The sequence below is a fragment of the Triticum urartu genome, chromosome 2A (assembly GCF_056163025.1).
Source record: "Triticum urartu cultivar PI428250 chromosome 2A, HENAU_Tu73, whole genome shotgun sequence".
Classification (NCBI taxonomy): domain Eukaryota; kingdom Viridiplantae; phylum Streptophyta; class Magnoliopsida; order Poales; family Poaceae; genus Triticum; species Triticum urartu.
Window position 1 is genome coordinate 649,146,714 of NC_141874.1, and position 16,533 is coordinate 649,163,246.

The following is a 16,533-nucleotide window of genomic DNA, read 5'->3' on the forward strand; positions in this document are numbered from 1 at the left end:
CGTCCATATATGTGCACGTGGGGGGTCAAACACTCAAACGGCCCATCTTGAGCCAATTGATCATACAAACTGATGCTTCCGAGACATTGAGCTCTTCAACTTGGCACTACTTGCCCGGCAAACCTGGCGGCTTCTGACCCAGCCGGACTCTCTCAGCGCCCGGATTCTGCGAGCGGTATACTATCCATCTTCTTCAATCCTTGACGCAGAAGTGGGGAGGAACCCATCACCAAGTTTGGCGGTCTATCGTTGAAGGGTGGGATGCACTAAATCTCGGCCTTCTAAAACGCATCAGATCAGGGGATGGTACCAACATTTGGCACAATAACTGGGTCCCCCGCGACTTCAAACCCCGGCCGGTTAGCCCAAAATCCCAGAATCCTCCTCAACAGGTATCTGAGCTTATAAACCCGGTCACCCACACCTGGAACCGTGCAGTGCTTGATGAACATATGTACGCGATGGACGTGGAGGCAATCCTCAACATCCCCCTTAGCAGCAAGGTTCAGGTTGACTTCTGGTCGTGGCATTACGAGAGGAGAGGGATCTTCACTGTGAGTTCAGCGTACAAATTGCTGGCAGCGACAAAACAACAACGTACAGATTGGATGGAGCATAATGACAGTCACTCCAACGTCACAACCGATAGTCGTTCATGGGCCAGACTTTGGGGAGCAGCGGTTCCCTCAAAAGTACGTGTCTTTGCGTGGAGACTTGCCAAAACCTCTATACCCGCGAGGGCTGTTCGACAACACAGAAGCATGGCCGACTCCGTTGAATGCTCTATCTGTCACGCGGCGGTGGATACATGGTGTCACACTCTTTTTGATTGCCATATGGCTCGGTGTGTATGGGCTCTCGCTGATGAAGAAATCACTGAAACAATCATCTCTAATCGGACGGATGATGCTAAGCTATGGATGTTTTGGTTAGTGGATACCCTTCCCATGGCGGACCTGGCGCGGGTGCTTGTCGCGATGTGGGCAATCTAGTGGGCGAGACGCTGAGCTATCCATGACGAGCAGTTCCAGAGCCCCCTCAGTACCCATGTTTTCATCACCAAGTTCATGGCGGAGCTTGATCAAATCCCAGAGAGGGGGGGGGCGCACGAAGGACCTGCACGCGCAATCGAAGGACTTGCATGCAATATCCAGGGGCATGCATGCAATGCCCAGGGACTCGCATGTAACTACGGGCGCAGGACAGCCGATGCGGTCTGCATGGCTACCGCCAGAACTGCACGATACCAAGATCAATGCTGACGAAGGCTTCTCCAAGATTGGCGACAAGGGCGCTTCCGCAGTAGTGTGTCGAGACAGAAACATGAACTACCTTGGGGCTTCAGCGATCATTGTCGAAGGCCTCCTGGATCCGGTGATACTCGAAGCACAAGCCTGTAGCGAGGCGCTAGCGCTCGCTACAGACTTACAAGTCCAGTCCATATGTGTGGCTACAGATTGCCTAGAAGTGGTGACAAGGATCAAGGATGACTTCCCATGCAAGTTTTTCCCAATTCTGCAAGATATCAAGCATCAGAGAAGAGCTTTCAGGGCAGTAGAGTTTATCCATGAGAGCAGAAAACATAATGGAGAGGCTCATGCTTTAGCTAAGGCTGCCGCATCCCTCCCTCCCGGGCGCCATGTGTGGCTTTCATCTATGCCCGATATTATCTGTATTCCAATGACTGTTCATGCTTAATAAAGGATACAGATTATGCTCAAAAAAAATTGTTGCACCATTCGGCCCATGCCAGTCATTTTCAATACTTTGCGTGGAGGGCAAACCCTCAAGGTTCCTTTGATTGAAAGAATTTTCATAGAATGTGTTAGAAAAAAAATTCATAGAAATTTTGAAGGATTAGAATCCTAAGAATTTTTTTCTATGTTGATTGTTTCATTCATAGGATTGAATGATATTGAGTATCATGAGCAATAAACATTGATTCCACCAATCCCCCTCTATCCCTTCTAATATGGTATCAGCCTAACCGATCCAAACCCTAGCCGCAGCAGCTTCCGCTCCACGCGGGGCGGTCGGTCTTGATGACCGCCACCAGGGCCGCGCCGCCTGTACCTAGGGTTCGTCCGCCGGTCGTGTTGACTTGCTGCCCTAGATTCTTTTTCTTGATCCTTTGATCCGAGTTCTTCTCTCCCGCCGGTTATCTTGATCGGCGTTTTTATTTTTGGTTTTCCAATCTAAGATCGATTTGCGTCGCCCGCTACTGCCGTTGACCCTACACCTCTACTCCGACACTGATGCGACTACCCGGCCTCTACTTCGCCCAACCGGCCTGTCACGGCCGTCGCAACCATGCTCCCAACAGGACTCCTGCATCACCCACCGTCTCCGCTGCCGGTTGCTGGCTGCGTTAGCCACCTTGCCGGCTGCCTCGGGCCTGCCGGCTGCTTCGACCCCCTCGCCAACTGCCATGGACTCGTCGGCCTCGTCGGTGATGCGTTGGCTGCTCAGGCGCTGGACGCGCTCTTCCACACGCTGTTCCCCGCCGGCCGTTGTCGTCTTGGTCGTTTGACCACCCCGCTTCACCGTCATCATCACCGAGCAGCGCCCCCGACCTTGTGTGCGATCGGATTGATCACCCGCCTGCCGCGATCTGCTCCACCCGTGTTGCACGCGCATCCGCAGGTCATGTGAAGGTTGTGCCCGAGTACAGCGTGCCCCTCCACCTATCGAGCAACGGGCTGCCACCGCGTCTCCCCGTCAGGCCGCAGCGCCGCCACCCCGTCATTCTCCCCGCGGCTGCACCGACCCGCGCGTTGCCGCTGCTTCGGCCCTTTGGCCGTAGTAGCGCGACAGATGGTCAACACCATGGCCCTGAGGTCTTCCCGCCGTCACCCCGACCCGCGCATTTCCATTGTGTCGCTCCTTCAGGCCGTAGCACCGCGGTGCGCGATCCCCTCTGCCGTCCCCGCGCGTCGACTTCCACGTGGTATGCGCTACGCAGGCTCCCTTGGCACGGGAACGTCACCGTCTGCGTCGATCTTCGTCACGCTATCGGGCTCTTCCTCGCCTACTTCGACCATTGCCGCCGTGCTCCTAACCTTCCGCCACCGCCGCCGTCAGGCCGCTCGCACACCTAAGCCATGCAGCCGTCCATCCCACTTCATCTTCGTCCAGCACCAGCTCATCCTCAACGTCAACATCATCTTCCCAGGCCACTTCATCTACTCCGACCACCGCGGGCGACATCAGCCTCGCGTCGACTGGCGCCGCAACCATCGTCGCGTCCTTCTCTGCTAGCCCCCTCGACATGGTGTACAACTCGTGTTGGTTCCCATCTACGCATGCCCGGTGCTACCAACATCGACACATGCCTTCGTCCACGATGTGTCCCCATGCCTGGCAAGCCTGGAGTGGCGCATCGTCAATACCGACTTCGTCCGTCTACGCATACCCGGTTCTGGCAACACAGACGCGTGCCTTCGTCCACAACGTGTCCCGGGCTTGGCAAACCCGACGCGACGCCTCGTCAACAACATCTTCTTCCCGGCACATCACTACTTCGACACCACTGTGCCCATGATTAACTCGGCGCCTCCTTGCCCCCGTGGCTCCACGACAACTACCTCGACATCGGCCACCCCGACTCGGCATCGACCACGGCTACACCACCCACGCTCTTGGCTACCTCAACAACGGCGAAAAGGGCCACCACCTTGCTTGAGCAACCTCGTCGATTTTCACTCCAGCCACAACTTCCATGATGCATCGACCATTACGGCTATGGGGAGATGTCCGTCGGCTTACCTTCAGATTCTTCTCCAGTCTCACTGTCTGCGTCGCTGCCATTGCGAGTGTAGGGGGATGTTAAGTATCATGATTATTAAGAAAGATATGATAGTGTAGGATCTTATTTCTAGCCGAAAGATCTTTTCGTTCCCCTCACGGCCGCCGCCATCACAATTCGTTTTCACAACCGCCGACCATGATGGAGGCCCCAAGTTCATAGCCGCGGAGGAGGCCTCTCCTCCTCTCCTCGGCCTCCCGGATGAGATCGTCATCTGAAAGATCCTCGCCCTACTCGACCCCAAATCTCTCCTCCGCTGTCGCGCCGTCCACGACGAGCCGCAGTTTCCTCCTTGCCCACCACGCCCGTCAGCCCACCCTCCCCACTTTATCCTGCAACGAACACCGTCTCGGCGTCTGGTGCCATGACATACTCGCCTTCGACCATCAGGCTGCCACCGACGCCCAGTTCCACCAACGCCCCAAATCTCAAACGGCCCATCTTGAGCCAATTGGTCATACAAACTGACGCAACCTAATTGTTGCACCATTCGGCCCATGCTAGGCATTTTGAATACTTTCCATGCGTGGAGGGCAAACCCTCAGGGCTCCTTTGATTCAAAGAATTTTCATAGGAATTTTGGAGGATTAGAATCCAAATATTTTTTTCCTATATTGATTGTTTGATTCATATGATTGAATCCTATAGGAATTTTTCCTAAGCATTTCTTTTAACTACTTCCCATAAGATTTCCAGCATCCAATCAAACCTCTTTGAATGAATTCTTCATTTTTCCTATGATGGTGCCAAACAAACCGAAATCCTATAGGACTGACATGAGCATGACGTTCTAACCCTATGTTTTTCCTATTCCTGCATTTTTAGAATCATGCCAATCAAAGAGGCCTTCAAGTTTTATGAAGTTGGAGTCATTTTTATGTCCCATCAATAAAGTACAAGTGTATTAAAATATGCAATTATGTAAGAAAAGTGCAATTGCGGAAAAAGTGCAACTGCAACAAAAATACAAAACTTAAAAGCAACACAAATTCAAAACTAAACGAAAATTAGAGTAAACAAAAAGGGGTCGGAAAATACACACCTTTTCAATTTTAGAACATTTTCTAAATTTCATGTACATTGTTTTTAAGTTCAACAGCTAGTTTTTTCAGAGGAAAAACGATTGAAAAACTTAAGGATAAGAAACAGAAGAAAATCGCTAATCAGAATAGTGCTTCACGCGTGTCAATTGTTTGTGCAACTTTTAGAAAAATGTTGATAGCATTCAGAAAATGTTTGTAGCATTTAGCAAATGTTTACAGATTTTAAATAAAATATTTTTGCTATTTTAAAACATTTAATAATGTAAAAATCTTTTCGCATAATTAAAACAAAATGTTTCATAGCAATAACAAAATGTACATCATACTTAAAAAATATTCACTAGTTTCAAAACTATTCTCGTAATGTTTAAAAAATGATTTCTTCCACTCACAAAATATTCATGGTTTCGAAAATATGTTCATAAAATTTGAAAAGTGTTTATACAATATAAAAAAATGTCCAAAAGGTTTAAAATGAATGTTCCGACCCTTTAAAAAACATTTCATAATATGTATTTGGAATAATGTTCATCACATCTTTCAAAAAAAATCAATGTCTAACAAATTCCAGATGTATATAAAAAATGTCCAACGTGTATGAAAAAAAGACATGTATTGAATAGAAAAGAAAACCAAAAACCATAAAAAGCGACTTGCCTACTACAAGATGGAGTACCTTCTCGTCGCCAGAGCTATTTCACGCATTTTGCGAGTCTTATCGTAGTTTTGCCTCAAGGGTTTTTCCCATCGCGTCATTACTGGGCTGGCCTGTTTCTTCACTTCGTGAGTAGCGAGCGAGCTATACGTTGGTTTCTTTTTCTTCTTTGCCTCAGAAAAAAAACCCTGGACTGGTCTCGTTTTACAATGTTCTTGTTATTATTTTGTTTTTTCATTACAACTTTCATCGCTTTTATATAGTTTTCATTGTTTTTTCTTTCCTTTCATTTGTTGTGTTTTCTTTATGCTTTTCTTGTGTTTTCGTTGTCTTTTTGTATTTTATATCTTTTTCCCTTTTTTCAATACTTGTCTAATTTTTTTAACACACGTTCTACATTTTTTAACATTTCTTTATACACACTGAACATTTTTTATACATTATTAACATATTTAAAATACATGTTTTAAACATTTTTTTTGAATTTGAGACTAAGAAAACGGCCCATCCTGACCGAACTGGCGAACTGGTCATACAAACTGATGTAACTTGATTTTTTTAGTTGGATGTAACTTGATTGTTGCACCCTTTGTCGCCTTGTACCATTCCAGACATTTTCAATATTGTCGATCTCTAGTTAAGAAAAATAAATAGTTCTAAAAAATAAAAAATAAAATTTGAACTTTAGGGTTGTATATTGATTAGGAACATGCATGGATAAACAAAATTAAACATACACTGGCACACATCACAGCATGTTGGGGCTGGATAGTAACAATGCGCTGAATAAATTCACCGACACGACAAATATGCATACTACACAGCCCTCTCCACTTGTGATAAACTTTGAGGACAACTTCAACCAACAAGTAGCGGAATAACACAACAAACATGCACATGTGACACAAGATTTAACATGAAAAACCTCCTCAACTTGAGAAGTAAAAAACCACCGCTATGGACCGACCGGTCCACGCAACTTCACTATAAGAATGATGAGTACAAAGTCTTCACTAAAACCTCTAGAAAGATTTACAACATACTCTCCACGTTGTCAACCGGCAACAGCAACAACAGCCATAAGAGGCAAAATTTCAGCAAAGCAGAGTTTACACAACTTCTGTACCCTTCAGTATTCTGCAAACTGCTTTTAAACCGCTCAAGCAAACAACATCAAATTTGGCAGACAAGTAGACACATGAATTCTGGATATCCCCTTCAAATTTCAGCTCAATCGAATATCATTTGTCTTTCGAAACTGTTCATCTCTCAAAACTACTCTGTTCTGAAACTGCAGCAGTCAGAGCTGACAAAACCACTCTCAAATCTGATGCTCCACTGACCCAATCCTCAAACCAGCTAACCAGATCGAAGTACTCAAAGTAAGGAACGAGCTCACCAAATTTGGGGTCAATCCAAATACGTTTGAGCCTCCAATCACCAGCTTGAATACTATCTAGTCAGATGCAGCAAATCTGGACATAACCTCTGCTTCTACTTCTTCCTCTCTCTCAGGTTGTGTTTTCTTTTGTGTGCTCTCCCTCACTCTCACGAATGGCAGCCGCCACCAGTAGGGGTGGATTGGCTAGGGTTTTCTCCTTGCTTCACTTCACTTGGAAGCACTTTCAACCGTTGGATGCAGCGAGGATCAACGGCTTACATGTGTTGGACTTATGGGCTGATGTTGGGCTGCCAACACACTTCCATGTGGAGGGACTTAGCCCAACAAACTCCCCCCCCCCCGACATCATGGAGGGTCTCACTGCCTTCCGGCAGCCATGTCACCACTTTAGTCAACATATCAGCCCCATTGTCATCGGTGTGAACCTTCTCAAGTTGCATTTTTTTGGAATACAACACATCTCGAATCAAATGATAACGGACCTCTGCACGCTTAGACCTTGAATAAAAGCTTGCATTCTTATTTAAGTGGATAGCACTTTAGTTGTCATAAAATAACACATATTTGTCTTGCTTAAAACCAAGCTCACAAGCCAACCGTTTCAGCCACAATAGCTCTTTGCTCGCCTCTGTTACTCCCATAAATTCAGCTTCAGTTGTATTCAATACACTTTTGCAGCCTGCTTTGCCATGACACCGCTCCCCCTGCATAGGTAACCAAATAACCTGAAGTAGACTTTCTTCTGTCAACATCTCCAGTCATGTCAGAATCTGAAAAAGCAATCAGCTTGGCCTCACCATCACCGAGGCAAAGTTTCAGATTTGTGCTGCCCCGAAGATATCTCAGAATCCACTTCAAGGCTTACCAATGAGGTCTTTCTGGATTGAATATAAATTTGCTCACAGTACTAACCGCATGAGCAATGTCAGGCCTTGTACACACCATAGCATACATCAAACTCCCAACCGCTGAAGCATAAGGAACATGATGCATTTTCTTTTTCTGCTCATCAGTGGTAGGACATTGCTTTCCGCTCAACTTGAAATGGGCTGCTAGTGGACAACTCACAACTTTAGAATTTTCCATCCTGAACTTCTGAAGTACCTTCTCAACATACTTCACTTGAGACAAGTACAACTTGTTGCAATTTCTGTCTCGCTCAATTCTCATTCCGAGAATGTTCTTTGCTGGACATAAGTCATTCATAGCAAAACATTTGCTCAACTCCTTCTTCAACTTAGCAATACTAGAGACATTCTTACCAACAATCAGGATATCATCAACATAGAGCGATAATATGATGAAATCATCACCTGAGAACCTCTGAATAAACACACAATGATATGAGCTACACTTTCTGTAGCCTTGCTCCCCCATGATAGTTTCAAACTTCATGTATCATTGTCTTGGTGCTTGTTTCAGGCCATAGAGACTTTTTTTCAGCTTGCACACATAGTCTTCTTTGCCTTTCACAAGAAACCACTCAGGTTGCTCCATGTATATTTCTTCCTCCAACTCACCATGAAGGAATGCAGTCTTTACATCCATTTGCTCAACCTCCAAGTTGAGACTTTCTGCCATGCCAAGGATTACTCTTATGGATGTCATCTTCACAACCGGAGAAAATATCTCATCATAGTCAATGCCTTTTCTCTGGCCGAATCCTTTTACAACTAGCCTGGCCTTGTACCTTGGATGTGATGTGTGTTCTTCTTGCTTGATTATGTAGACCCATTTGTTCTTCAAAATTTTCTTACCTTTGGGCAACTTCACCAACTCATAAGTATGATTCTTATGCAAGGAATTCATCTCTTCTTGCATAGCATTTTCCACTCCTTGTGCTCATCTTCCATTGCATCTGCAAAGCATTCAGGTTCTGAACCGTCAGATAATAACACCACGTATTGATCTGAGGGATACCTGCTGGAAGGAATTCGAGCCTTGTTGGATCTTCTGAGTGGAGCAGCTGGTGGACTTTCTGGTGCTGGTGCTTCTTGCTAATCCGGATCATCAACTTCAGCATCATACTCTTGTTGTTGCTGCTGGGGAGCATCTTCTTCACCTGCACCACCATGTACATCTTCTGCATCTGCTTCAACTTGCACGGGAGCTGGAGCTGTAGGAACTGGGTCATAATCAATCATGTCTTGCTGCTGCTGAGGAGGAACCTACCCCTTTGTCTTCACAATATCCTTAATTGTTTGGTCTTCAACAAACACAACATCATGGCTTCTCACAACTTTTCTTGCTATAGGGTCAAACAGCTTGTAGCCAAATTCATTACCACCATAGCCAAGAAAGATACACTGCCGTGTCTTCGAATCAAGCTTTGACCTTTCATCTTGAGGAATATGAACAAAGGTCTTGCACCCAAAAATCTTCAGGTGGTCATATGAGACGTCCTTGTCACACTAGACCCTATTAGGAACATCTCCCTGCAAAGGATAACTTGGTGAGAGATTAATAAGATAAACTGCAGTCATCAAAGCCTCACCCCAAAAGTGTTTGCGTAGCTTTGCACTTGACAACAAGCATCTAACTCTCTCCACAATTGTCCTGTTCATCCTCTCAGCAAGACCATTCAGCTATGGTGACTTCGAGGGAGTAAATTGATGCCTAATACCTTGCTGCTTGCAATATACATCAAATGGCCCAATGTACTCTTCTCCATTATCAGTGCGAATGCACTTGATCTGCTTCTTAGTTTCTCTCTCAACCGAGGCTTGGAATTGCTTGAATACACCTAGTACTTGATCTTTAGTCCTTAAAGTGAAGGCCTAAACTTTTCTGGAAAAGTCATCAATAAAAGTCACAAAGTACTTAGCACCACCAAGAGATCTTACCAACATTTTGCAAACATCGGAATGTATCAAGTCTAGCTTCTCAGGATTCTTGTGAGGAGGTGGAGTCTTGAAGGCAACTCGGTGTTGCTTCCCTACTAGACAATCTGAACATTTCTTGATGTGAACTCCTTTCACATCCTTCAACAATTTTTCTTCACTAGCACTGTCATCCCCTTCTCACTCATGTGCCCAAGTCTCTTGTGCCATAGAGCATAATGATCAGCCTTCTCTAGTGCATTGACAGAAGCACTAAAAAGCTTAGCATGAACATGATACAACACCGAGACCATTTTACCTCTTGCAACAATCATGTTGCCTTTGGTGAGCTTGTACTGCCCTTTTTCAAAACTGCTCAAGTGATCATCTCCATCAAGCAAACCAACCGAGATAATATTGAGACGAAGTGCCTCAACATGCCTCACAGATTTGAGGACTAACCTTGTACCATTTGCGGTCTCCAAATGCACATCTCCTTTTCTAATGATGTCTGCTTTGTCATTGTTTCCCGTCTTCACAACACCAAAATCACCTGATATATAGTTAGTGAAGAGCTCTCGGCGAGATGTAGCATGAATGGTAGCACCGCTGTTCGGTATCCAAATCATCTCGTCACCATCCACAAGGTTGGCGGTTTCATCAGAAACAACAATGATCTTCTCCTCAACAGTGGAACCAAATCTACCCTCGTTTTCTTCATGCATAACAAGCATGATGTCCTCTTCTACTGCGGTAACTCGGTTGCCCTCTATGTCACTATCACTGTCAACTTGCTTCTGATCTTGCTTCTTCCTTTTCTTTTTGTCTTTCTTCCACTTGTCACATTGCCACTTAATGTGGCCCTTCTGATGGCAGTGATGACACTCATAATCAGCATACTTACTTTTTGATTTGCTCCTACCTCTTTCTGCCCCTTTACCTGGACCTCTGCTCTTACTTCTCCCCCTGGACTGAGTGACCAACATCTCTGAATGTGAGGAAGAACTAGCTTCAGCCACCTTTCTGAACTCTACATTTAGTACCCTGGTTTTCACAAGATTCCAAGTGACAACTCCATTAGGTGTTGAATTGCAAACCGTGACCTTAAAGGTCTCCCAGCTGTCCGGTAATGAGCCTAGTAGCAGCAAAGCTCTCACTTCATCTTCGAATGTTATTCACATTGAAGAAAGATGATTTATAATGCCTTGGAATGTATTCACATGATCTGCAATTAGAATGCCCTCTTTGTACCTCAAGCACATCAATTGTTTGATCAAGAACATCTTGTTTGTACCTTCTTTCCGGGCAAACAACTCTTTCAATTTCTGCCATAAGGTGTGTGCATGTGTCTCATCAATGATATGGTTCAAAACATTGCCATCGACCCATTGCCGGATGAACCCATAAGCTTGGCGATGAAGTACCTTCCACTGACCTTCCTCAATGCCCCCCGGCATCTCAGTGGAGAACACTGGCTTCCAGTATTATTTCCCATACAAAAAGTCCTTCATCTTGCCCTTCCATGCTTGATAATTTGTAGCATTCAACGATATCATCCTGCTGGTATTCACTTCCATCTTTCACCACAAGAAACTCAGTAATTTGCACAAGCAAACCAAGACTCTGATACCACTTTGTTGGGGCTGGACAGCAACAATGCGCTGAACAAATTCACCGACACGGTAAATATGCACACTACACATCCCCCTCCAGTTGTAATGAACTTTGAGGACAGCTTCAACCAACAAGTAAGCAGCGGAATAACACAAACAACATGCACATGTGACACATGATTTAACGTGGAAAAACCTCCTCAACTTGAGGAGTAAAAAACCACGGCTGTGGACCGACCGGTCCATGCAACTTCACTATGAGAATGATGAGTACAAAGTCTTCTCTAGAACCTCTAGAGAGATTTACAACACACTCTCCACGTTGCCAACCGGCAACAGCAACAACAGCCACAAGAGGCAAGATTTCAGCAAAGCTGAGTTTACACAACTTCTGTATCCTTCAGTGTTTTACAAATTGCTCTTAAACCGCTCAACCAAACAACATCAAATTTGGCATACAAGTAGACACATGAGTTCTTGACATCCCCTCCAAATTTCAGCTCAGTCGGACATCATTTGCCTACCCAAACTGTTCGTCTCTTAAAACTACTCTGTTCTGAAACTGCAGCAGTCAGAGCTGACAAAACTACTCTCAAATCTGATACTCCACTGACCCAATCCTTAAACCAGCTAACCAGATCGAAGTACTCAAAGTAAGGAACGAGCTCACCAAGTTTGGGGTCAATCCAAACATGTTTGAGCCTCCAATCACCAGCTTGAACATTGTCTAGTCAGATGCAGTAAATCTGGACAGAACCTCTGCTTCTACTTCTTCCTCTCTCTCTCAGGTTGTGTTTTCTCTTGTGTGTTCTCTCTCTCACTCTCACGAATGACAACCGCCATCAGCAGGGGTGTAGTGGCTAGGGTTTTCTCCTTGCTTCACTTCATTTGAAAGCATTCTCAACCATTGGATGCAGCGAGGATCAACGGCTTATATGTGTTGGACTTATGGGCTGATGTTGGGCTGCCAACACACCTCCATGTGAAGGGACTTAGCCCAACACATGCATTAACATAACTCCATATATATTGCACGTATTAGGCACTGATAGAGTGCACCGAGCTGTCATTACATGTTTTACACGTCCACATAAACATTGACTAAACGGCCAACAGGGGAGAACCATACCCATGCAGCGCCTCCTCCTCAACGGCCGTCTCGCCGCCGTTATTTCAGTTCTTCCTAGTAGCACTGCGCGCTACACATCGAACACACGCACACACAGTACATAGGTTGCATGCATGTTGCACCATCTCGTGCATGCAATCCAATACAAGTATATATAGAAAACCCATACGGATTAGTAATTGACCGCCGACTGGTACGCAGAGCCGGCCTTCCACCCGAGGGGGATGACGTTGCTGGCGACGAGCTTCTTGCCAGAGCTGGACGTGAGGCGGAGGGAGAGCGGCGACTGCAGGGCCGACCCGGCGTTGAGCTTCCAGACAGCGCCCCACGAGTGCTGCATGGGCTCCCATGCCGCCGCGGCACCGCTCTGCATGAGGTCGACGGCCGAGAGGTCCCCGTCGCCGTTCTGGTACTGGATGAGCACGGCGAAGTAGTTCGGGTTCGAGCCGGCGTCCACGATGAAGGTTAGCTTCACTCCAGCCCAGTTGCACTGCACGCTGTAAATCACATGCGGAGTAATGAAAAACCAGTTATTACCACGGAGGATCATCAAGGACACAGCTCGATCGATGCATCGCAGTTATGCATGGAAAACAGTACATGTGCCGGCCCGTGGTCTATCTATGGTGACAAAGGTAATAATCATTAGGTGTGTTCCAACGGTGCGTGAGGTGCATGTGGCGTGTAGCACCCTGGCCGTTTCAAGCGGGGCAGTGTTAGAGTGTGCGCTGATGCGGGCGTACCGGGTGAACTGGATTTGGAGGACGCCGGCAGCACGCAGCTGGTCGGCCTGGCCGGGCTTCGCCATGGCACCGAACGCCGTCCCGCTCAGGTCGAAGTGCGGCTCTTCCAAGCAAGGGCCGCCGGGGCACTGGTCCGTGATGACGACCGTCACCGGGCTGCTCGAGCACGCGGCGTTACCAGTGCATTTCACCTAGATTAACACGTTACGTACGACAAAAGGTCACAAACCACACATGCATGCGAGACCTGGTATAGTTTTCAGTCTGTTTCATAGGGGACACTGATCGTGCACCTGGTAGCAAGATCCACAGCCCAAGCCAGAGGCGTAGAGGGAAGGGCCGCCGGCGGCGATCATGGACGAAAACGGTGGCTGGTCGACGGCACCCTTGTACCCGCACGCCCCACCTGTATATGTATGTAAATTAGAACGGTACATATGATGCTAAACCGTGAACTATGATCGATGCTAGCTTGACTACATACTTTTTTCATCAAAGATTCTAGCTTAACTTATCATACATCAGTTTGGGAAGTATGCATACCATCACTCCCGGCGCCATTAGCAGCGCCATACCATGTCGCGCCGGCATTAGACCAACTGGCGAGCTTGCGGTGAAACTCAACTGATGCGCAAGGGTGGATAACCGCCGCGAGAACCACAATGGCAATGAAGGAGGGCAGGAGCTGGAGCTTGGAAGCCATGGCTAAAGTTGCTACGAGTCGTGGGCTTTGCAAGTTTAGTGAGGCTTGCAAGTTGCTATGAGGAATGGTGTGTGTTATGTTGGGCGTATGGATGTGCTCTATTTATAGGCAGCAAAGCGGTGGCCTGTGGCTCCGTGAGCATCCACATGCATGCATGCAGACGGATCTCAGTGCCTCCGTTGGATTGTGGCACATGGCTAAAGTCAACATGTTATGTCCATTTGAAATGCAATTAGCTACATATTTACTTAACTGGCACGTACCTAGAAACCTAGCTAGCGGTAGTAGTACATAGGGCGGGTACTTTGTGTGGAGCTCACCTGTTCGATCCTTAATTCGATCGATCGGGACCATATCAAATTGGCACTTGCAAGCCTCACTAAACTTAATCTGACTATTCGTTCTGTATTAGATGTACTTCCTCCGTTCCAAAATAGAAGACCTAATTTTATACTAACTTTAATACAAAATTAATATAAATTCGAGTCATCTATTTTGAAATCTGAGGGAGTAATAGATAGCCAGTGAAATGAGTAAATAACCATAGGCTGGAACCAGTTTTTGGTTAGCGTGCATGCACTCCAACGTGATTTAAAGTTCATACAACACCCATTCATGCCAATCTCAAATCTACAGTGTTCTAAATTTATTTCAGTGATACCCACGTACACAATACAATCCCGGGGAATTTGTAGTACCGCTTTGCTCTGTTCTGAGACGATAGAAGCGGCAGTTATTGCCCGTCGGTGAGGCCAGATCCCGACCCCTCTTCGTCTGCTGCTTCGACGGCTGCTGGAGAGGGGTGGGATGGTGTTTCCTTTCCTGTTGTTCCACTGATTTATGGCTTCGTTTTCGTTTAGTAGTACCAATTTGGTGAAATTGATGTTGCATCGAATAATGTGGCCTCGGCCTCTTTCTCACCACAGCGATCTTCTTTTCGGCGACGCCTGAGCCGATGGTCTCGTCTGCTTGTCGTTCGTTCGGACTGATAGGCCTTATGTTTCTTGTGTCTGGATGTTGTCGTCTCTCATAGCGGCGCCGATAAGTGAGACAAATTGATACTGGTATAGGGTTGGTGGCCCGACGACTGCAGATTTGGCGTTCTTCTCCGTCAACGGCGGCGAAATGCGTTAGATCTGAATCCAGGTTGGCATGTGGAACATTCTCGGTCGACACGGCACATCGTCAAGCGCCTATTCTACAGGTCTGGTCTTCGGCTCACAACGCCTACAAGGCTATGGCGTTGGCCTGGATTTTGATTTGCTGGTGCTCTGCCTCTTTCCCCGGTGTGCGTCTCAACAGCGCGGGTGGTTGACGGCTATTGCAGATTTGGTTGTTTGCAGAGGCTCCAATAGATTTATTTGTAAAAAAAATTTGTGTGGAGTTCTTTCTGCAAAGTTTTCTAGACATCTGTCATGTCCCGGTTATTCTGATAGTTTGTACTAGTATGTTTTATTGATTAATATAAGGGGGCTGCTAGGTGTCGGCCGGCGGATTTTTTAAAAGATCTGCTGCCTCGCGAGTCGTCGAATCTAACACAGATCTAGCGGGGTGAATTTCTTTTCTCAACTTTTCAACAAAGGCCTTGTTGCGAAAACATTTGTAACAGAGATTGTGTTGCAGAATTTTTGTGTAACTAAGGTTGTGTTGCAGATTTTTTTTGCAACTGAGGTTGTGTTGTAGATTTTTTTACAACAAAGGTGTTGTTGCGGATATTTTTTTGCAACAGAGGTTTTGGTGCGATTTTTTTTGCAACAACGGTCTTGTTGCACATTTTTTTTTGCAACATCAGTGATGTTGTAGAAGTGGGCGGAGGTCATCTTCTTCATCACCCGGCAGCAGCAGGAGTGGGTGGCGCCAATCAAGGAGAGGGAGGAGGAGAGAGGGTTGGTGGTGGTGGAGGCGGCCGACGACCGCGACGGCAGAGCGCGTGCTCGCTAGCGTCAACGACGTCACGACTGGATGAAGAAGAGAAGAGGGAGGAGGAGAGAGGGTTGATGGTGGTGGAGGCGACCGACGACCGCGACGGTGGAGCGTGTGCTCGCCGGCGGCCGACAACCGCGACGGCGGAGCGCGTGCTCGCCGGCGTTAGCAGGGGTGCTTGACGGTGGCGCGACGGGGTGCTCACCAACGACAACGGTGGCGCATCGGGGTGCTTTGGAGGAGCACGGGCGGTGGCTGCTGTCGAGGGGATTTAGATTTAGATCCCGCAACAGATCAGTTGTTGCGGTGGGAGAAATCGCAACAACGACTCAGTTGTAAAAACTAGTCTAGGTAATACATTGCTTGTCGTGAAATTGTCACGGCAGATGTCCTAGTGTGAGGACTTAGTTGTGGAGCCATCGCAATGAGCTTAGTTTAAAGGGGTTAATCACGACAAAGGACACGAAGAGTTTATACTGGTTCGGCCCCTTACAATGAAGGTAAAAACCTAGTCCACTTTGTAGATAGTATTGCTAGGGTTTCGATGAGCAGGGAGCGAATACGCTTGACCCGGCTCTCGAGCTGTTGTTTGTTGTCCTAAGAGCAACTCTAGCAGACCCCGCATCCGGCGCAAATCCGCATAATTCCGGCGATTATACGGGCTCGGCCCATTTTTCTGGCCAGACCAGAGCCCGCAT

The 16,533-nt window shown here is 46.9% G+C and overlaps 1 protein-coding gene across 1 annotated transcript; it reads right to left on the reverse strand.

Annotated features, from left to right (window-relative positions):
- Positions 1-12,529: 12,529 nt before the first annotated feature.
- On the reverse strand, positions 12,530-13,972 carry LOC125533865 (expansin-B15-like). Its single transcript, XM_048697196.2, has 4 exons — positions 13,753-13,972; positions 13,503-13,615; positions 13,210-13,400; positions 12,530-12,963 (listed from the first exon to the last, which is right to left on the reverse strand). The coding sequence occupies exons 1-4, from the start codon at positions 13,910-13,912 to the stop codon at positions 12,639-12,641; spliced, it is 789 nt and encodes a 262-aa protein (XP_048553153.1). The 5' UTR covers positions 13,913-13,972; the 3' UTR covers positions 12,530-12,638.
- Between the last annotated feature and the right edge of the window lie 2,561 nt (positions 13,973-16,533).